Source organism: Malus sylvestris, chromosome 7 (genome assembly GCF_916048215.2).
Source record: "Malus sylvestris chromosome 7, drMalSylv7.2, whole genome shotgun sequence".
Taxonomy (NCBI): domain Eukaryota; kingdom Viridiplantae; phylum Streptophyta; class Magnoliopsida; order Rosales; family Rosaceae; genus Malus; species Malus sylvestris.
Window position 1 is genome coordinate 30,897,390 of NC_062266.1, and position 22,201 is coordinate 30,919,590.

Sequence of the window (22,201 nt, forward strand, 5' to 3'; positions counted from 1 at the left end):
ACTTAAACTTTATCCAACATATTAGGCCATCTCCAAGAAAAGTCTAAACATAGTCCCGTCTAAAATTATAGTATTGCAAAAAATTATTTTTTGATAAACGGTGTCAGACCATACTCATATACTATTTTTAATCAAAAGGATTAAACATAGCCCCTTAATCATTTGTTATTTTAAACCTTATACTTTAAATTTATTGATCAATTTAATTAAACTACTGTTGCAAGTTTTTAAATTTAGTTGTTTAATTTGAATCAATTATTACAACTGAGGAGCTAGATCCTCAAAAAGAGCTAATAGGGGTCTATATTTGGCCAGCCTGATAGCCTTTTGGCCAATAATCGTCTAGTGGGATCCATAGAATTATAGCTTAGTCATTAGTTGAAGAAGAATTTTTAGACAAATCAGGTCATTTTTAATTTTTGAACCTTTAATCCTCTCAGTTGAAGATAACATTATGTCTTGCTTTTTCATATTAAAAATGTTCATTTGACCCCAATGATAACTCATTTCTGTAGTGTTTAGCTGGACTTACACGACATAAAAGTTCGTAAGTGATAGTGTTTTAAGGTGGTATTCAAAAAAGCATTAGTCCTGTTTCAAATCCCCCAATCTACCAACAAAAGAATTATACCCTTTATCATAAAAAAAAATTGTAAAAAAAATAATGCATCATGTAAGACCATCTCCAAACCTGAGCTAAAAGCCAAATTACCCCCCAAATTACCCCCCCCCCAAACAGTCTCCAACCCATGCTAAAATTTTAGGCTAAATGCCAAATGTTATTTCTGGGCCAAATTCCCCCCAGCTTTCCCCCCGAGCTAAATGTCAAATGTTTATCGGAATTTAAAATTTTTTAGATTAAAATGTTCATAAAATTAATTTACAATAATCTACATATTTATTTATTTATTTTTAAATTGATTTAAGAAAAAAATTAGCCTAAGTTCATTCTTTAATAATTCCGGGTTAAAATTTTAGGGCAGAAGGGTTGGAGCAGAAAAGATGTTTCTGGGCTAAAAGCCAAATTTTCCGGGCTAAAAAATTTGGCTTTTAGCCCAAGGGTTGGAGATGGTCTAAGGATTTTACCATGAATCCGTTTTTCTTTTACTTACAAATTTTACAAAGGGGCGGCATGCTTGTGAGTATTTTAGGTATCATAAAATAAGAGAGGGATACATAAATTTATATCATTTTTTCACTTAAGAGTAATGCAAACTAAAGAACATATCACTAATAGAAATTGAGCATGTCAATATTTTAGTAGTAATCTAACCATCAACTTCTATGTCATTTAGTTTACAAATCTACAAATTTAATCGTTATATGCGGAGTATCTTGTAAAAATCTCTGCCCTTTACCAGCCACTGCTAATCAAATTCATTGCTTTGTCAGTATAACAAAGCAATTGCAGAAGAACACGTGACACAGTTTTGACCATTGGAGCGGAAGCAGGTGGCAAAAGATGAGTAGGTGAATCCATAAATATTACAGCAGTTAATGCTTTTATGATGTATAGCAAAATTATCCAGTATATTAGGTTTAGGATATATCACATCCATAGGTTTCAATCTTTGAATGTGTTGTCCACGCGAATAACAAATGCCACTGGACTTTCTCTATATAAAGTACTCAGCAACTTCATCAACCTAATCATCTCTCTCTTTCTCTGCTTTTAAATTTATTTTGGTTACGGAGAGAGAAGTTGATAATCTAAGCTAGGGTTATCCATGGAGGGGGTGATGATGGACGTCGTTCTGGTGTGTTTGGTGCTTGTGTTTTTCCGGCTATGGTGGCGTTACTGGTCTGGAGGCGGGCGTAAGAACCTTCCGCCGGGGCCGCCGGGGTGGCCAATAGTGGGAAATCTAATCCAAGTCATCCTTCAACGTCGGCACTTCATCTACGTCGTCCGCGACTTACGTGCAAAGTACGGACCAATCTTTACCATGCAGATGGGGCAGCGGACTCTCATAATCGTCACCAGCTCCGACCTCATCCACGAGGCTCTCGTCCAGAGAGGTCCCGAGTTTGCGTCCCGCCCTGCTGACTCCCCCATCCGCCTCCTCTTCAGCGTCGGAAAGTGCGCCATCAACTCCGCAGAGTACGGCCCTCTCTGGCGTACCTTGCGAAGAAACTTCGTCACCGAGTTGATCAACCCAGCGAGGATAAGGCAGTGCAGCTGGATCAGAAACTGGGCTATCAAATCCCACATGGACAGGCTGTTAAAGTCCGACGGCGGCATTGTCCATGTGATGAGCGAATGCCGGCTCACCACCTGTAGCATCCTCATATGCTTGTGTTTCGGGGCGAAAATCTCCGACGAGAAGATCAAGACTATCGAGAGCGTGTTGAAAGACGTTATGATGATGACAACTCCGAAGCTCCCCGATTTCCTGCCAGTGCTGACTCCGTTGTTCCGCAGGCAGGTCGGGGAGGCGAAAGAGCTGAGGAGGAGGCAGTTGGAGTGTTTGGTTCCACTTGTTAGAGACAGAAAAGCATTTGTTCTTGGAAGTGATAACGTTGAGGATGAAAATGTTAGAAAGATAATGGTGAGTCCAAAGGGCGCAGCTTATATTGACTCCTTGTTTGAGCTGGAGGTGCCCGGAAGAGGAAAAGACGGAGGCCGCAGGCGGTTGGAAGAGGAGGAGCTGGTAACGCTAGTCTCCGAAGTCATTAACGCTGGGACGGATACGAGTGCTACTGCGTTGGAGTGGGCTTTATTTCATTTGGTGATGGACCAAAAAATTCAAGAGAAGCTCTACAGGGAAATCGTTGATTGTGTAGGGACGGATCGCAGTCCTTACACAGATCAACAAAAGCCGCACGAAGAGGTGATCACTGAGAGTGACGTGGAGAAAATGAGCTACCTTTCCGCGGTGGTGAAGGAAACATTCCGGCGTCACCCGCCAAGCCACTTCGTCTTGTCACACGCAACAGTGAAGGACACGGAGCTCGGCGGGTACACCGTGCCCGCGGATGCGAGCGTGGAGTTTTACACTGCATGGGTTACTGAGGATCCGGAGATGTGGGAGGACCCTGGTGAGTTCCGACCAGAGAGGTTCATGGCGGGAGGAGACGGGGTTGACGTGGACGTGACGGGGACCAAAGGGGTGAAGATGGTGCCGTTTGGAGCTGGCAGGCGGATCTGCCCGGCGTGGACGTTGGGAACTCTGCATATAAACCTACTGCTTGCCCGGATGGTGCACGCTTTTAAATGGTTGCCAGTGCCAGATTCCCCTCCGGACCCGACTGAGACGTTTGCATTTACGGTTATTATGAAGAACCCTCTCAAGGCCATCATTGTTCCTAGGTCGTCAATGTCGTCAACCAAGATCTAATGCTTGAAGGCCAGTATTAATCAACTTGGTTTATTAATTGTTTACTGTTATTATTACGCAGGATTGTTTACTGTTAACGTATTCTTAATTATGTTCTAAACTTGCGGGAGAAAACTGTACAAGTTGGTATTGTAAGAACTAAAGAGGATGTGATATGAACAGATTCAGCTGAATTTGTATTCTGAATAATAAATAAAATTCTCTGTACACTTTTTCTCTTGCTAGAAGCGAAGAGACAATCTTAATATATATAGAGCATTATTTTTTTTCTTTTTAAAATGACCAACTGGTGGCTTCGCCACGGTAATTCACTTTCAAGGGTCAGAAAGACTCACAGAGGCATTTTAGCATTCTATTGGCTATAATCGTGCTATTCTTCAACGCCAGTAATAGAATTTAGGACGTGCCGTGTGGAATACGAACCTGAAATTCATTCTCAACCACCGAGCCACCCCTTGTGGTTACATTTAGAGCACTTTTAAGTTGTAACAATGTTTTCTATCACTTACTTTGGCTATAAGACCATCACCAATGGTTAGGAAAAAAATACATATTTTTAGTTATTTGCTGATTGAATTTAAAGTCTTAATGATTAGGAGATAAAGTTGACATCAATTTCAAATTTATTTTTTATTAGTTTAGTGAGAGATTTCTTGTTCCACTACCATTTCGATCAATAAAAATTTTGTTTCAACAATTTTTAAAATAAATATAACCATTTAAAGCTCTACATTAATAAGAAAATAATATTGACAATTTGGTTGAAGAAACACAAAATTGGCATAAGACTTCAGATTGGCACATCAGCCATCAATTGCATTTTAAGTGTTATAATGTGACATTTCTATTGTAGATGATCTTAATTTTTTTCTTTTAATAATAAGGGACTTATATTATAAATTGTTTAATTTTTATTTATCTTCGTTTTTTGTTTACAATTTTGTGTTAATTCTTGAAAAATATTTTTTTAATACTATTTTTTGTAGACCACATAATCTTAATTGATAGTTATTTTATTTTATTTTATTTTATTTTATTATTTAAAGGAGTAAAACATCAATCGCCACGACATATAATTTATAAAAATTAGTTTGAAATTTTAGTGTCCTTAATATCCCCTCATTTGTATATAATCCTTTTTTTTAACAAACAATTTCACTTAAAAAAATTCAAATTATGAGAATGAAAAAAATTGTGAATTGGAGGGATCGTGGTTGTGCTCCAAAAGACCACGTGACGACAAAGAAAAATTTGAATGCAAGGGCCTGTCACGTGTGATCGTACCCCAGTATGTTTGCTACTGACCGTAGGATTTCAACTTTCACTTAATCTAGACCTTTAATTATCTGCAGGTTGTGCTCCGCGCGCGACATGGATTTCACTTAAGAGTAATGTTAGAAAAATTAAATTTTAAAAACAAAAGAATATAGATGTTGATGATTAGCTTCTTAATTAATCGTTGATAGACGTGCTCACTTCTATTGGTGAAACATAATTTAATTTGCAATTTTAGTTTCTAAATTTAGTTTCCTTAGCATTACTCTTTCACTTAAAAGGCTTTATTATGCGCGCGGGGCCTGCGTTTCTCCTTCGCAAATGGGCAAAAGCCGACTCATTTCCACCCAAAATTTACCCTAGTCAATAGCAGGAGAATGTCTTAGGTGCGATCACCGTTGGTGGTGGGCTTTTCGCCTTGTGAGAAGGGGAATGCGACACAATGGAATTGGGTTTGAGTAAAAAAATTGAGGTAGCCAATGCCATGGGCTAGGGGTGTTTTGTGTGTGTGTGTGTTTGTCGTATCAAAGAATTTCTTCTAACAGACTTGTATACCTACCCCAAAAACTGGAAAACTAACATTATTAACCCTAAAATATATGCATTGGAGAAGGTTTGGGGGCAAAATTTTCATTTTTCAAGTTTTCTCATCGCCATTGGAGAAGGTCTTGGGTGTGGGTCACCATTGGTGGTGGGCCCCGTTATGTAGTGCAAGAGGGGCTTGAACACAAATGGGGCCGTGTGAACCTGGAAAGATCAGAGGGGTGAGGTATGGATGATTTTGTGTGTGTGGGTTGTATGGCCACATGGTTCGATTTTCGAACCGAAGAATTTCTCCCATCTCCCATTGGAGATGGTCTTAGAAATTGGGGTATATAAATTAGTTTTTCGAGCAATTGTGAACTCTGAACTAACTATGAACTTGTTTGAAAATACTTGTAAAGTAGCATAAAAATCTTTTAATAAAAATATTAATATTTTTAAAACTAATCATTCGTAATCCTGAAAAAGCACTCTCAAATTTGAAACCCTTCCTATATCAAATATTACCGAAACATAAAAGTCGAAAAGAAATTATGTGGCCCATTGAAAGCCCATTTGTTTTCAAAGCCTAGTTCGCTGCTTTAGTTGATCACGTCGGCCCATTGAAATCCCGTGTTTCCCTGAAAACCCTAGCTCTTTCCATCTCTATAAAACGATGGCAGACGCCCACTTTCCAGTCAACCCAGCAACGCTTCTCCGTTCATGTTCATCATCTAGGGTTTGCTTTTTCTCTGCTTGGATACTCCCGATCGCCATTTTTTTTAGCAGAAATCTAATTTTTAGTAGCAAAAAGTTTAAGAGATGGAGAGAGAAGGAGATCGGCGGTGATGACCCAATGAAATTCAAGCTCAACAGACCGGATTGTAGGCTTCTCTTTTCAGAGAATGTTTGCGTGTCGACAACCCCGCTGAACTGAGCCTTCTCCTTCTCTTCTTTTCTTCTCAATTTTAATATTTATTTCTCCAAAAAAATTTCATGATTTGGTTTTTCCTTTTTTTTATAGTTATTTTGTTTAGTTTTATAAAATTTCGGTGGGAAATTAAAGAAAAGGTGGGATTGCTATGAGGATACCAAGCTCCCTCTTCTGAGTAAGGTTGAGGAAACTTGCCGGCAGAATCGAACCTAATATTTATTAGCCACCACTGAGTATTTCTCCACTTTTTCCCATTTTATTATTTTTTTTTTTTTAAATTTCGATCTTTTTATTTTGTTTTAATTGTGAAGTTAGTTGTGGAAATGTTGGATTGGGATGAAGAAGTCAAATTATCCAACACTTGATCTGAGATATTTGTTATCGAGTGATGTTAATTGATATACTTCTGAATCTGAATTAGATTTTAATTTAGATTTTTTGTATTTTATATTTGTGATTGTTTTGATGGTTTGAAAATAATAATTCATCAGGTGATGAAAAATGGAATAATCTTAGGACACCTTCCTACACAGTGAAAATCTTGCTGTGGATGAGAACAACTTTCCATTCTGATGATGATTTTTTATTTTAATTTTATTGCAATATTTGATGCTGCCACTATTTATTATTTAATTTTTCTAACAACATTTTTATGTTGCGAAGTTTTCTGCACTCTAAAACTGTTTCGAAAACCGATTTGTTTCTGTTTGATTGTAGATTTTCTTCGCATTTAGATTTTAAGTGGTTTGAAATCGAAACCAAAACGAACCGAATTGTAATGAATTTCATTGCGATTCAAGCTATATAACTATCGAACCACATCGAACCGCAACCGAAACTGAACCATATCGAACTGAACTGCAACTGAACCACGCTACATTGAACCGCATCGAACTGAAACTGAACCACACTGAACTAAACCAAAAAAATCAATTTTGGTTCCGGTTTCACCCAAGAAATGTGGTGTAACGATGCTGAACAAAAAAGTTGGGGATTGCTACTTATATACCATGGTACGTGTAGTTGTATTTTTTATTATTTATAAATAAGAAGTTTAAGTTTGATTTTTATTAAAAAACGAATTGAAAGCTGCTAGATTCATCCCACAATCATATTTCCCCACCCCATCTTAATTTCCCACCCTACTCAAAAGGTAAAAAAGAAACACACTCTTTTTCCACCAACCGATATTCCTAAACTATTCCTTACAAAGAAAATTAGCCACCACCACACAACCACCCACTCAATGGCAAGCAACCCTCTTCTCGTCGTTAGCCAACTCTGTCTCTAATTTAATCAAGACTATGAGGATGAGCAACATTCTCGGTCGAACTCGTAGTCGCTCTTTGCAATTACAACTCAAGTAGAGGACTAATTGTAGAAGAGGGGTATCAAAACCACGTCAATTAGATGAACTAAGCATAGTTCCACAAGGATTGCCGCAACTATATATGGGTATGAGAGAAAAAGAAAGAAATTAAGGTTTCTTAAGGCAACTGTAATGGGTCTATGATGTTTGATGAATATTTCGAATGGGAAGGAATTGACATAAGAGATGAGGAAAACGGTGGTTTCAACTTGGTTGGTGCTATGTGCACAACTTGCTGGGCTCATGTTTTTGTTCATTCTATTTTCAGAATTTAATACAAAAACAAAAGAATAAAATAGTTAAAGATGGTCTTATAAGTCATTTTGTAAAAGGTTAGAGTTGTCATTATAAGTATCATTAAAAAGTGGGTGAAGAAATAGTGTTGGTGGGTGGGTATATCATCTCCTAAATGAATTTGAACCATATTATTGCTAAATCATTGTAAGATTAAGCTCATATTCTCGTAATGTTGATAATATCGTTTGTCCAAAAAAAAAAAAGAGGATCTATTAGGAAAGTCCACATTATTACTAACTCATTATAAGATTAAACTCACATTCTCGTAATGTTGATAATATCGTTTGTTCAAAAAAAAAAAAAGGATCTATTGGGAAAGTCTTGTGCCAAGATCATAGCGAGAGATTGTTTGGATTGAATTTTGGGGTATAGTGGACCGTTAGATGGATTTTGGGCTTCGTCATATGGGTGTTTGGTTTGTACAAAGTTCCATCAGGTTTTTCAAACACAAAATAGTCCAATTCATGTTTGAATACCTTTACTCCACCTCCATTCTGGATTAAAAAACAAATGCTGGATTCTGTCAAGGCTTGCGTCTATTTGTTGAAACCTGTCATATGGTGGTACTAATTCACATTTATTCACGTAATATAAGAGGATAAAATGTTTATATTTTCATTGAAATAGTGTTACGAAATAGATACTCATCGTATAATACAAGTAGATTGTAACGTCACGTTGCGATGTATGAAATGAAAATTTGTACCGTGCTGATGTTGTGTTATGTGGATCACTAGGCCCGTTGGGGTCCTTGGTAAATGCGTCACAGTGAGGACGTCCCCACAGTAACTAAAACCCATATGGCCAACTAAACCCTAGTCCGAGCTTGCCATGTGCAAATATCTGTGCATGGCACTAGCATTGCTCTCTAGATTCCAGACAAATCCAAGCTCCCGGATAACACACTTTTTACAACTTTGTATAAATATCTGACATAAAATCCAATGTAGTGTATGATATATTTCGGATTTTTAACCACCTAATCTTTAACTTTGGTAAGATTTCGAACCGAAAATTGAACGGTTCAAAAACCCAATATTACGAAGCATCATAAAAAATCTCGTACTTTCAATATCTAATTTCCACTTTGTGAGTAACATTCGCTGTAATATTGTTCTCCCAGATTCTCCAAAGAAAGTGTAAATGTGGTCCAGTGTTACTGTATATGCTAAATGTTTTTGTGAAGTGCGAAGTAAGCCACTTGGCCACCAGACTTGGCTATCAGAAACTGTACGTGCACCCTCAGATTCTCATCAAAGACTCGAAGATCATTCATCTGACGTACACGTATCACGATCAAGACATTGTTGTTTAAATGGATCAGGACGAGTTGAACATCCAAATGACTCAAACCCTAGGTGGTGGAGGTGAAACAGGGTACATATGGCATGGCAGCCACTACATCACCATAACAAGAACAGAAGCTAAAAGCAACTTTAGCTACTCTCAACTAAATGAAAATTGCAGCAGGTGCTGTTTGATTAGCATGCTTTCGTCGCCACGTGTCCCCAACGCAACACAAAACTGATACACTTGTAGATCTAATGGTCTCGCTCGGTACAATGGATGGGATCAGAATGGACAAACAACTGTTTATCAAGATAGGCTGAAAGAAGAAATGAAATTTTTTGAACCAACTTGAAGATAGTAGATGAATTATTCAAGAAAATCAAATTGAAATGGAAGGATCCATTTCAATTCTCATCAAAATGGGAGGACGAGGGAGAAGTTCTTCATGCATGTTTAATCCTTTTCCAATCGCTTCAAAGTACCTCAAATTTCGTAAGTTATTCATTTTAATTTAATTATTTATATCAAGCAAGACCAATATTTTTTAAGGAAAACTAATGAAAGGGGTTTGAAAACTTTGAGTTTTAATGATAAAGACAAAATAAAGGGTAAAGTGAATAGTACCAGGATTGACTTTTTAGTGTAAAAATGTGATTTTTCGTTAAAGTGAACAATACCGGATGCTTTTCGTTAAAATTCCCTATTTTTTAATACAAATGAGCTTTACATATAATAAATCGCTACTTTTAAAAATTAATGTGTCAGTAAGTTAGTTTTGTGTGTTGAATAATTTTATTCTCTATTATCGCATTGTTTTAGTTTGCAAGGAAAACATATCTACTCAATACTTCAAATTGATCGTCACGCATATTTTTTACAAAACAGTGCTTGATTAATATGATTTACAATAATCCCGTGGCATGAAAGTCTTCTACACTACGTCACTTTTCCGTGAATCAGTTGGAGGGTGATTCATGTGCATGTAATAATCAGTTGATGGGCGGTGGTGGGAATTATAATGATCTGTCCTTCTAGTGCTTTTTTCTTGGTAAAATATATTTATACCATATGCCGACCTCAGAACCACATTAACGAATCCGAGTTATTTAATTCAGAGTAATGTTACATTATCACATTTTTTGTATTATATTCGTGTCATCTCTTTACGATAAGTTTTCGGTGTTTTGAGAAACGGCTTGTATATTAAGTGTATAATACAAATGGTTGGATATTTGAAATAAAAATTTCAACCACTTGTATTATAAAACTTGGTTACCGGACCATATTCACGGTACATTGAAAAATTTCTCTAATCGAAACAAAACCTACCAATGCATGTAGGTCCCTTCTCTATTACGTATAGTAAAAATACCATTTTTGTTAAACATGTGAATAGGTCATGTCATCATGGAAGTGCAAGTGCAATTGTGCATATCCATCAAACTCCATGATAAATACCCACTCACCCGCATGCAAAAAAACCTAACTCACACATACTAGCTTTCACACAACCTAACCGAAAATGCTGCTCAATATTTTTCACTTCACGCTCTTCCTTCTTCTTTTGATCGCTGCCGCTTCTTATTCGAGGGAAATCTCCTCAAGGAAGAACGAGGAGACCCCAAGCAGCGGTAGCGGTTCAGCCTATGGGCCGAACTGGGGCTATAATTGGGGGTGGAGTACGACCCCGGATGGCGGATCGGGTTATGGGTCAGGATCCGGGAGGTCGCCAACTGGGTTTGGAAGGGGGTACGGTTTTGGGTTTGGTTCTGGGGGTGGACATGGCTCTGGGTCAGGCTACGGGTCTGGGAGTGGTGGAGCTCAAGGCGGCGGCTATGGGTCTGGGGGTGGTGGAGCTCATGGTGGCAGCTATGGGTCTGGGGGTGGTTATGGAAATTCAGGAGGTGAAGGTGGTGGTGGAGGTGGAGGTTGAGGAAGAAACAAGCACGGCTGATAAGATATTGGCCGAGAGTTTAGGGTTTCATGAGCCCCAGAGGCCAGTGTGTAGTGTGTACTATGATAACCATATTATAACTAGCTAGATATACATGTGTGTAAGCTTTTCAATAAATAATCACAAGACTTTGACAAAGAATATAAGTATTGCTAGTATATTTATATTTTCGAGTGGCAGTTCATAGTTTGTTGAGTTGCCATCCCTCTGGCTTATGTTTGTGAAATGATCACTTTTTTTCTACTGATATTTCTGTTTAGACCATCTCCAATAGTTGGGCTAAAAGCCAAACATTTTAGCCCGGAAAATTTAACTTTTAGCCTAGAAATAGCTTTTCTGCTCCAACCGTTCTAGCCTAAGGTTATTAAAGAATGAACTTAGGCTATTTTTTTTGTTAAATTAATTTTTTTTAAATATTATAGACTATTGTAAATTAATTTTATGAATACTTTAATCTAAAAAAATTTAAATTCCAATAAATATTGAAAAATCACTAAATTTTCCACAAAGCAAGCCTTCAACTTTCACCAATCTTTCAACCTTGGGTGAATTTTGAGTTAAATATTTTTTTTAATTATTTTAGCCGTTGGATTTAAATTTGAGCCGTTATATCTTTTTTTTTTTACCGTTAAATTTGATTATATTCAATCTTAGTAGTTGGATTCAATAATATATAAATATAAAAACAAAAAAAAATTGAATCTAGGCCATTGGATTAACTAACGGCCTGTAGATCGTGATCGTTGGATGGAAGTAGCCGTTGGAGGCGCTGCAGAACGTGGCCGACAGGCCCACGTGGGCAGGGCCCTCGCTGTCTGAGGCGTCGCGCGTTGTGCGAGTTGGGCGAGTGGGTGGGCTGCGTTTGGTGCACAAACGCCCCTTTTCACTCGGTTCGATGGAGCCCACTCCGATTTCTGAGCTAAATTTTGGGGGGAATCTGGCATTGGTTTAGCATTTAGCATTTAGCCCAAATTTTCCCCTTGGATTGGATTGGGTTTGGAGGGAAATTTTGGGGAGTAATTTGGTTTTTAGTCCACCATTGGAGTTGGTCTTACAATACTAAAAGAAAGTTTCACATTTGACTAACCCTTTTTTCATATACTTCGTCTAATTTTGTTGTAGCTATTTGGGTTATGTCACTAATTGCTTTTGGTCGATATACTGATATTTTTCTTCTCGGAATTGAAAGAAACCTTCAAGTTTGGATCAACGACGTTTTTGTATATTAAGATTTGTATCGAATTTCCTCTTACATAATAGTGTGTGTTGTAGGAAGTGAAATATTCTTCCCATTAAGAACCAAAAAAAAGGATAGTGTTTAGGTAGGATGGATGTAGTACCCTGTGGATAAACAAAAATGTTACTTTTATTACCTATTTGTACCATATCTCTAATAGAAACGGAAGCCACATGCGTTGACGGGGCTTAGCTCTATTAGTGAGATGGTGGAGCTGGTGGAGCTGGAGGTTGAAGAAGAAACAACCACGGCTGATGAGATATTGGGTGAGAGTTTAGGGCTTCATGAGCCCCAGAGGCCAGTGTGTAGTGTGTACTATGATAAAGCATATTATAACTAGCTAGATACATGTGTGTAAGCTTTTCAATCAATGTTCACAAGACATTGACAAATAATATAAAACATTGCTGGTATATTTAATATTTTCGTGTAGTAGTTCATAGTTTGTTGAGTTGCCACTTCTCTCGCTTATGTTTTTCATTTAGCGGATAATTTTCAGTCGATTGATATTTTTTTGAAGAAATTAGGTTCCTTTCCTATTTTTTCTATTTCATTAATTAAAACTCTTATTTATTTTCAAATTTTTATCAAGGTCATTGGGTTTTAATAAACGTCACTAGTTATTTTAAAATAAAATATTTACATGTCAAGATAATTAAATTTTATTTTTAAATATATTCATTTAGTGTCCAAACTTTTTCTTTTGGTATATTTATATTTATGGCTAAATTTTTTATCACATATTTCTATTTTGTACCCATTTTTAGTTTGCAACCTTTTTTTTAAATTGTACCAATTTTCTTTTAAAATTTAATTTGTACCCATATATTAATTTCTTTTTGTCCCTTATTTTTTAAACTTTTATTGTACTCATAATATTTTTAACCTTTTATGTCTACCCAGAATTTATTTAATAATGTACCCATTTTTCTTTACAAATGTACCACTTTCTTATATGCAAAATGTTTTTTTTTTTTGGTAAGTACCATTTTTATGTAAAATGTAACCATTTTTTTTTAAAGAAAAACTAATGAAAAGGACTTGAAAACTTTGAGTTTTAATGATAAGGACAAAATAAGGGGTAAAGGGAATAGTACCAGGATTGACTTTTTAGTTTAAAAATGTGGTTTTTCGTTAAAGTGAACAGTACCAGATGTTTTTCATTAAAGTTCCCTTTTTTTAATGTAAAATCTATTTATTTATTTTAAATCTAAAATGTACCATTGATTTTTTTTTTTTATGAAAAATGCACCCATTGTTTTTTTAATATAAAATGTACCAATTTTTTGTTATATAAAACGTTCCCCTTTTTTTGTATTAAATGTATCAATTTGGTATATAAAATGTACCCACATTTTTATATAAATGTACCCATTTTTTATATGAAAAATTTAGCCAAATTTTATTATATACATGTACTCATATTTTATAACCATAAGCAATTTTGAATAATTGGTGTAAATGAAAACAAAAAAACAGTTGAGTATTTATTAGTATATTATTGTATCTCTTTTATTATTATGTCATTTATGTGGCAGGAGAGGGACTTCAATAAAAAAAAACCTAAAATGCATAAGATTTAAGTCTATAACAGTTAGGAACCAGGGACCGCAACTAAACTATCCCTATTTTTTTTCTCAATCCTAAAAGAAAGTTTCAAATTTGACTCACTCATTTTTCACATACTTCATGTTAAATCTTCTTTTACATAATAGTGTTTGTTGTAGCCAGTAAAATATTCTCCTTAACATTTTGTTGTAGCTATTTGGGTTATAACACCGATTGTTTTTTATCGATCTATTGATACTTTTCTTCTCGAAATTGAAAAATAATTCAAGTTCGGATCAACAATGTTTTTTGTATATTTAGATTTGTATCGGATCTCTCTTACATAATAGTGTTTGTTGTAGGAAGTGAAATATTTCTTCCCGTTAAGAACAAAAAAAGGTTACTACTTAGTCCAATGGCTAAAGCTCTGCCAGCTTGTTGCAGACTGAACTCTTCTATAGGCTCAGAGTTGTTTTGAGGTAGGATGGCTCAAAGTTGCTCGTAATTAACATCAAGGTTCTCCTTTTAGGACCAAGCTACAACAAGCCAAGCTCGCGACTTTAATAGAAACAAACGGTAAGCTCTTTGCCCTATTTGCTTGCAATTTTATGCCTTATCAAAAAAAGTTGCCAAACACATCCATAACCTTAGACTCTTGAGATATACCCCTTGTTCAAAAAGGATTACATTTTGTTTCCTCTTGTTTTTTTATCTGTCCATACTATGTCTTCTCTTGTTAAAAAATAACGTTAATATTGAATACATATTCAAAATGGTAAGTTAGATTGTTCAAATCAAGATCTTGCAAAACAACCACCACGCAACACCTGGATCTACAAGAATGGCTATGTAGGTAAGAGGATCAGTGTTATGGTCACTTTGAGTTCTGCTTGAAATTTGTGTATATGTTCACGTACAAGTTGCTATTCGCCTATAGACCGGGTTCTGGATTCTTCCCTCAAACTGTGGCATTCGTATTGTAAAGCTAGTCTAAAGTAGATTTAGGAACAAGGTGGTGGGTGGGGTAAGAAGGTAGATGAGTTGTATAGGGAAGGAAGTGCAGATGACTTGATCCTCTTTTTTGGAGCTTCTATGGATCAAGAACAATGAACAATGAACAATTATAAAATCATTTTAAGAGATCATGTTGTCTTATGTCACAAAAATGGTTGCAAGTCTGTTGTCTCCAAATTTTATGTCCCCTCCGTGTCTCTTCTCTAGAGAAGAGATCTACCAAGGCCACCGGATCAAGTGATCCGGGCATTTGAAATTTCATCCAACGGCCAAAGATTATTATAGCTTTTAAGGAGTCAAAACAGGTGGGCTGTTGGATGAAATTTCAAAGGTCCGGATCACTTGATCCGATGACCTTAATGGAAGAGATTCTCTCTGGATCTCTTCTCTCTTCTCTAAACGTTTTCTAAAATTTATAAATCGAATCAAAATTAGTCGAAAAGTACAAGGAAATATGTGGCAAAGGGAGCTCGAGCACATAGCATGAATTGGGCTCTAAGTAAGAAAAGCTTTTGACTTGTTGCTTCTGCAGACACCATATAGGCCTTTCAACTACACACACCCAAGAACTCCAATGGGGCTCTGAGCCCATACGCCCCAAAACTTCAAAAAACCTATATGTTGGATTAAACCAAATACAGAAGAAACCCACATACATTGATCCCAAACTTTTCAGACACCAAAAAGTGCTTAAACAGCAAGCTGCTTTTGATGGGTGGATTCATCTTCATCAAAGGAGCAGTAAAGCTTTAAACGTCTTGCCAAATCCACAGGAGAATCTGCAAATTGTAGAGGAGATTGCAGCAACATTTCTCTCTGAAGGTAAGAGCAGTAGGTGTAATATGTCGCCGGCGTCACGTTCATTTGGAACCCTAATCCGAACAAGAAGTCCACCTCAAGAAGGTTCATCTCTTGTGTGCTGATCCCTCCAACTCTGGCATAAAATGCATTGTTGTAGTAACTGCAAGAAACAGATGTAGATAAAAAAAATATTAATTACACTTTCTAACCAAATATTTTCAATAATTGCAGTAATAAATTAAATTAAAAACCATAAATTAGAGATGCTAATCTTTGCTGTTATATTGGACCACTATATGAGTTTATATAGGACCAAAGATTAGCTTATAATTTAAGGCAACATATATATATATGACTGTGATGAGAAGCAAAGACAAGTGGATTTTGTTAACTTTTGGCAATCAATACAAACATCCACATGGCCTTTGACTGAGCTGTCAGTAGCATCAATAATGATGCCAGCTGTCGTTTATTCTCGTAAACTTTGCGAAGAGAAAACATGCAATCCGTCATATATTACTAATTCACGTGTAATTCTATGAGCAAACGACTACGTAACCGAAAAATTAGAGACTTTTAAGGGCATAGACAGCAACCAGATCTTTAGGTAGGCTGTCTAGTAAAAGAGTGGAGGCATTCACATGGCTACTGCTATCCTCCTTTTCGGCGGTGGTTGCTTCCAAACGGGGACGTCATTACCAATAACAACAACAATTAAGCCGTATCTTATTAAATGAAGTCGGCTGTATCAATCTTGGAACGTCACTGCGCCCGCAAAAGTTTTGCGCAAGTCTAATATGAACTGTCTCATTTTCCTAAATTATGTCACAGAATTAAGAAGAAGAAGAAGAGGAAGAAGAAGAAAAGAATGCAGGACTGTGATCACAAACTTTGAACGTGAAACATTACCTAATTTCCACCAAAAAACACTTTAATTTTCTACTTAAAATATTGAAATGTAATTTCCTAAAGAACCATATCCAGAAGAAAAAAAATTATTTAAAAACAGAGAGATCGTAAGAGTATTAATTCACCAAATTTTGGGTTAAAAAAAAGCTTGAATCTTGAAACACCCATATAACAAAACCCAGTTCAAGAATTAAAGAAATTAGTTTTACCCACAAAGAAAAAAGAATCAAAACTTGATTAATTTGAGCTAGTTTAATTAACCCATTTAATTAAGTAAACAGAACCCAGTTCAACAAATAAACAAATTAGCATTCCCACACAGAGGAAGAATCAGACGTTGATTAACTTGAGCTAGTTCAGTTAAACCATTTGATTAACTAAACAAAACCCAGATTAAATCCAACCCAAAAGATCAAATCTTTGAAAGAATCAGAGTAATAGAAAACAACCCAATTCAAGAAATCGAAAAGAAAAAAAAAAAAAAAGAGAAAGTTTACATGTCGTCCATGAACTTTGCAGAGACCAAGACGCTGGTGATGAGCAAGCGATGGACATTGAAGGAATCGATGGGCAGCAATGGCTGCATCTGAGTGAACCGGTCGAGGTAGACGTAGGCGACGATGAAGCAAGATGGGCTGCAATCGGCGTACTTGAAGATCCTCTGGAGGTAGCTGTGGATTGAGATTGTGGGCGTGGTCAGGGAGTGGAAGACCGACAGCTTCTGGGTCCGGTGGAACCTCCGGTTCAGGTCGTTGGACTTGGAAACCCGCTCGAGGACGGAGGACATGAAGGCTATCATTCTTGGCATGGATTCTGGGCTCGTCGTCGTCTCCTCGAGCTGATCAGCCATTGGTGTGTTTAATTTGCTCTGTTTTTTTCTGTTGGTTGCAGGTTATATACAGGCTTTTCCTTTCCTTTTTTTTTTGTTATTATTTTGTTTTATGTTTTGCTGTGTTACTTGTATGAAGGGTTACATTTTCCTATTTAACTTTGGTTTAGAGAAAGATTCAATGACTAGTAATTCCATTAGGAAAAATAAAACCGAATCCTTAGGGAAAAAGGAAAATATGAAATTTAAAAAAAAAATTAAATAGAAGGAAAATAATCAAATTACAAGTATGTAATAACATTTACGTCTTTGAAGAACATAAACATTTTTTTTAAATAATAAAGGGATTAAGTGGTGAATTCGCCACAATAGTTCACTCTTTTGGGGGTCCAAAATATTTATTAAGGCATTTTAATCTTCTCATATTTATCATCTTGTGATTCACTAGCGCAAAGAATTAAATACAGAACATGTTATGTGTAATACGGACTTGAAATTCATCCCCAACCAAGCTGCCCCACGATGGTTAAAGAACATAAACATCACTTAAGATTACATAAAGGTCAACATTTTTTCACAATTCCACTACCTTTGACAGATTAGATTCAAGTGTAATACTAAATGTTGTTAATCATTTCGACTTCAAATTTAACTCAATTCTCTCTAATTCATTAAAAAACACTTGTCATATATGACTGTGGAGTCAAGTACAAAGTGAATCTGCATTTTACTTTAATAGTCATGTATGACTCTGAATTTGACTCCAAAATTTATATTTGGCTCTTATCTAACGTGAATGTGAGATGATATAACATTTAAAGTCAAATTTGACTAAAAAAATAACTTTATAACTTGAACTATTATATTGAAGATAGTCTTAGGGCTCGTTTGAAAGTACTTTTAAAATGATTGAAATTGCTTTTGGTGAAATTGCTTTTGGGTTTCAAAAGTATTCTAAGCACTAAATAAGTGCTTTTTCATGAACCACTTAAATTTTTACAAATGATTAATTTCAAAAATATTTTCATCAAAAACTCTTGTAGTCATCTTAAAAACATTTTCAAACGGACTATTAATTAAAAGTCTGCATGCCTTTACCGGGTTAAGAAAAATACAAGCTTGAATCAAATTGTATAAAATCATTGGTTAAATTTGCATTCAAGCTGGCAATACTCATTTAAAAAGCAGTGCAATCTCCATTACTTGATGCTTTGGATATGGAAGTCACACATTGGAGATTTGAGTTGAAATTGGTTCTAAAAATATTTTTTTAATCAAATTTTAGAGAAAATGAAACTGATGACAAAATAATTTATGTACCTAATTAAATCTTTTGTAAGTTTAAGACTTGGTGGATTTTTTTTCAATGTGCTTGGAAGATAGAGAAGAATGCCAACTGAAAAATCTCTTGTTGGGTGGGTGAAAATAAAAAACAGTAATCCCCTTATTTCTGAACCAAATCCAAGAAGTAAACGTGAAGACATTGGCCAAACTTCCTATGAAATTCCAGCTGCAATAATTTCTGAATAGGTCTTCTTTTCCACTCTTGGTACTTGGTATGAACCTTTAATCATCACCCACATTGCCACCTTTCCTCACCAAACAAACAATATATATACACACACACACACGGAGAGGGATTATATGGCACCACTCTTTCTACACAACCCCTTACGCATTTTTATAGGACTCACTCGGTAATGTATGTAATAATTCGAACCGTTTATGTTTTAGAATATCATTCATAGATCATCATTCTTGTAAAAAATTGGACATATCCAGAACCATTAAAACATTCATTTGTAGTGAAGAAAATGAACGAATATGGTTCTACACCCTAACCCCTTAATCCAACAGTCATATGGTTTTAGATTTGGGTGATTGTTGGTAGACATAATCTATGAATGATGTTATAAAAGATAGACGGTTCGGATCGTTGAAATACATTACAAAGTGAGCCTCACAAAAATGTGTGTCAACAATTATGTAAACAAAATAGTGTTATGAATCCATCATATATATATATATATATATACAAAATTAATCTTGATCAACACAAAATTAATCTTGATCGCCATAACCTAAAGTGCGATTGCATGCAATTAAATCCTAGCTAACTTGTATCTGCTGGTTTTTTTTGCTTGACAGCTTTGTATTGAAACAGCTACATATTTTCTTGGTTGGCAACTTTGTTTCTTGCATTGGCCCTTGGCAGTGCACAAAAGTTTCTATGGCCTCTGTGGTGGCAGTATATATCATGGCATATCCATGCATATATGTATATATATAGTTCGGATAATTGAAATATAATACCAAATAAATTTAAAAATAGTCCTGTTGCAAAATTGAGAGTCGCTTGGAGTTACATGTATATATTTAACCTAACAAAAAAATAGTCCTAATAGTGTTCACAATCATTAAGCTGATTAAAGGAGGACTGAAATGTTGGTTTTGTTGATTAGGGTTAATTAATAGGGCTAATAACAAGTAATAATTATCCAGCAAACTACTAATCACTGCAGCTAATTAATCAACTTGTTACTTTCTTTGTAGACCCAGTCCAACTATATGCATACCCCACGATGGACCACGATTTGATGGTTATGCGATCTGAAATATTAATTTGTTCTATATGTTGTCATTTATTATATATATATATATATATTTTTTTTCTGATGTTTTGGCTCTTGTGTGTGTTGATTAAGGGTGCACGCTTAGTTTGCATGCAGGGATTTGATGCTAAAATATAAGGGAATTTCACCTAATAGTTATGAACTTATATTTACAAGTAGTAGAGGTTGCTAGTTACGATTGTGTTAAGTAAATTCCTGGCAGGATTATCATGCAATTCATAGTTATGAATGTCTTGTCAATACTTTTGATTTTCATAGAACTTAATAATCTTTGAGATGTATCTCTATTATGCAGTTCATGTAGGGAACTTGATAAGAATAATCTGGTTGCGTCGCTGAGTCCAATTCAATGAATTTAGGAAAATCTGAAAGTTAATTTGTGTTTCTCACGATTAATTTGGGGCATTGTCATTCATGGTTTATAGGAAGAATAACTGGAAATCGATTTGTATGCATATGTGTCATGTGTGGAGAATGACCCTCTAGCTAGCCATTCACCCATTAAATCACCAATTTCGTCCAAAGTTATTTAGAGTCTTAAATCTGTTTAGTTTTAGTCTTAAATTCGTCAAAAACCAAAAATTCGTCAAAAACCAACTCCCCCTTTATATTTCGTGTTTTTAGTTAGAATATGTCCAACACTAGTTTCTTTACATTGTTTTGAGTCTTTTTAGTTCAATTTTTGTCCAAATTACCCTCTAGTTCTTGTTTTGAGTCAATTTAACTTAGTTTTGTGTTATTTGAGTCAGTTTAGCTTGTTTTGAGTTGTTTGAGTTTAGCTTTCAATTTTTAGATTTAATTTGTGTTGATTAGCATCCCTAACTAAAAATAAAAAATTACATTGTTCAGGAGAGAGACTTCCATGTGGAAAGGATCCATCTATGACTTTATACAAATAATTCGAAACGCTACAGTGATGGATAACTTGCTTTAGATAAATCATTTCTCGATTGATTAAGAGGGGTGTCACATGCCTATTACTTCTTTTCCTAACTTCTAATTTTCTCTCGATTCAGGACTTTCTCAGTTCCCACTAGGTGTACGTGTTCATGTATATTACCAATTATATACAAAAGGGAATGAACATGAAGCATGAATTGCTGTGTTGGGCTCATAAATGACGGAAAAGGGCAAAGTACAGGCATATGTCCCCTTCAGTCTTCACATCCCATGTGTTGGTTCTGTACTCTCATGTGTGATCCAGAGGACCAGAACCAACCACCGAATCCAAATACAAAACCCACATGATCTAGTATCTCTCTATTCTACCACTAATTCTAACGCGTTTCTCTTTACATGTATATGAAAGATTTTAAGTTCGATTCTCATCAAAAGTAAATTTGAACCACATTATTGCTAACTCATTGTGAGATTTAGCCTACTCACCCATCTCTTTAGTATAAATAATATCGGTTGTTTAAAAAAAAAAATACTTACTCAATTCACATATAATTGAGATTTAACATCTGATTTTTTTAATGTACAAGGAACACGTAGTAGTACATTACATGTCATTATATAAGTGGTGGAACATATGAAAAATAAAACTTTTCTCCACTTATATGATGACGTGAAATACCAAAAGTGTTCCAGGCACACGAAAAAATTTCTCCTCCCTGGACTCTAGAACTTTGCTTCTATATCTCTATTTATGCCAAAGGAGTGGGTGTCACATGAACGTACCTACCCCAATTTTTCTTTGTTCGTGCTCACTTGTAAAATATATAGGTATGTAGGGCAAGTTACTACTGAACAGTTCTCTCTATATACCCTAAGGAATTCTTATATTCTAGGGCACCTCCTTCCCCATATGCACCATGCATGCATATAACTACTCAAAGTGTGATGTCGAGAATTAGTTTCTTGACCCAAAAAACCTGCATACCCCGAGTTTCTGCCACACTCATCACGTGAAGTCGAATGATAAGTGCAATTGAGACACGATTCATTTCTTGTGATGCGTGCTAAAGAGACACGGGGTTATGATTATGTATGTCATCAAAGGCAAGTTTTACTCTCTGGTGAAGCAGTATGTACCGGAAACTCGAGCTTAAACTCTTGAATTTCAAGTAGTAGGGTACCCATCATTTCTACTTCAAATGCTATCGTTTCCAAAAGAAGATTATATGTCCTAAATATACTAACCACAATTCTAATAGACGTGGATCCTATTTATGTACGCGGAAACAACCTATATTAAAGAGGTGATCGAAAATGTGGCCCAAATAGCAACTATGCTTCGAAATATCGAATT

General features: G+C 35.7%; 2 protein-coding genes and 4 non-coding genes across 6 annotated transcripts; 5 read left to right on the top strand and 1 right to left on the bottom strand.

Annotated features, from left to right (window-relative positions):
• Window positions 1–1,600: 1,600 nt before the first annotated feature.
• LOC126627729 (cytochrome P450 77A3-like) lies at window positions 1,601–3,542 on the top strand. The gene has a single exon (XM_050297245.1). The coding sequence runs from the start codon at window positions 1,728–1,730 to the stop codon at window positions 3,333–3,335; it is 1,608 nt and encodes a 535-aa protein (XP_050153202.1). The 5' UTR covers window positions 1,601–1,727; the 3' UTR covers window positions 3,336–3,542.
• Window positions 3,543–5,969: 2,427 nt separating this feature from the next.
• On the top strand, window positions 5,970–6,075 carry LOC126630875 (small nucleolar RNA Z107/R87). The gene has a single exon (XR_007626149.1). It is a non-coding gene; the product is annotated as a small nucleolar RNA Z107/R87 (small nucleolar RNA).
• A 129-nt stretch (window positions 6,076–6,204) lies between these two features.
• Window positions 6,205–6,303, top strand: LOC126630862 (small nucleolar RNA R30/Z108). Its single transcript, XR_007626142.1, has one exon. It is a non-coding gene; the product is annotated as a small nucleolar RNA R30/Z108 (small nucleolar RNA).
• Window positions 6,304–6,393: 90 nt separating this feature from the next.
• On the top strand, window positions 6,394–6,482 carry LOC126630877 (small nucleolar RNA snoR31). The gene has a single exon (XR_007626151.1). It is a non-coding gene; the product is annotated as a small nucleolar RNA snoR31 (small nucleolar RNA).
• Window positions 6,483–6,549: 67 nt separating this feature from the next.
• Window positions 6,550–6,646, top strand: LOC126630874 (small nucleolar RNA snoR31/Z110/Z27). The gene has a single exon (XR_007626148.1). It is a non-coding gene; the product is annotated as a small nucleolar RNA snoR31/Z110/Z27 (small nucleolar RNA).
• An 8,531-nt stretch (window positions 6,647–15,177) lies between these two features.
• On the bottom strand, window positions 15,178–17,412 carry LOC126627769 (cyclin-U4-1-like). Its single transcript, XM_050297315.1, has 2 exons — window positions 16,983–17,412; window positions 15,178–15,736 (listed from the first exon to the last, which is right to left on the bottom strand). Exons 1-2 carry the CDS (start codon window positions 17,333–17,335, stop codon window positions 15,466–15,468), a joined length of 624 nt encoding a protein of 207 aa, XP_050153272.1. The 5' UTR covers window positions 17,336–17,412; the 3' UTR covers window positions 15,178–15,465.
• Window positions 17,413–22,201: the final 4,789 nt, after the last annotated feature.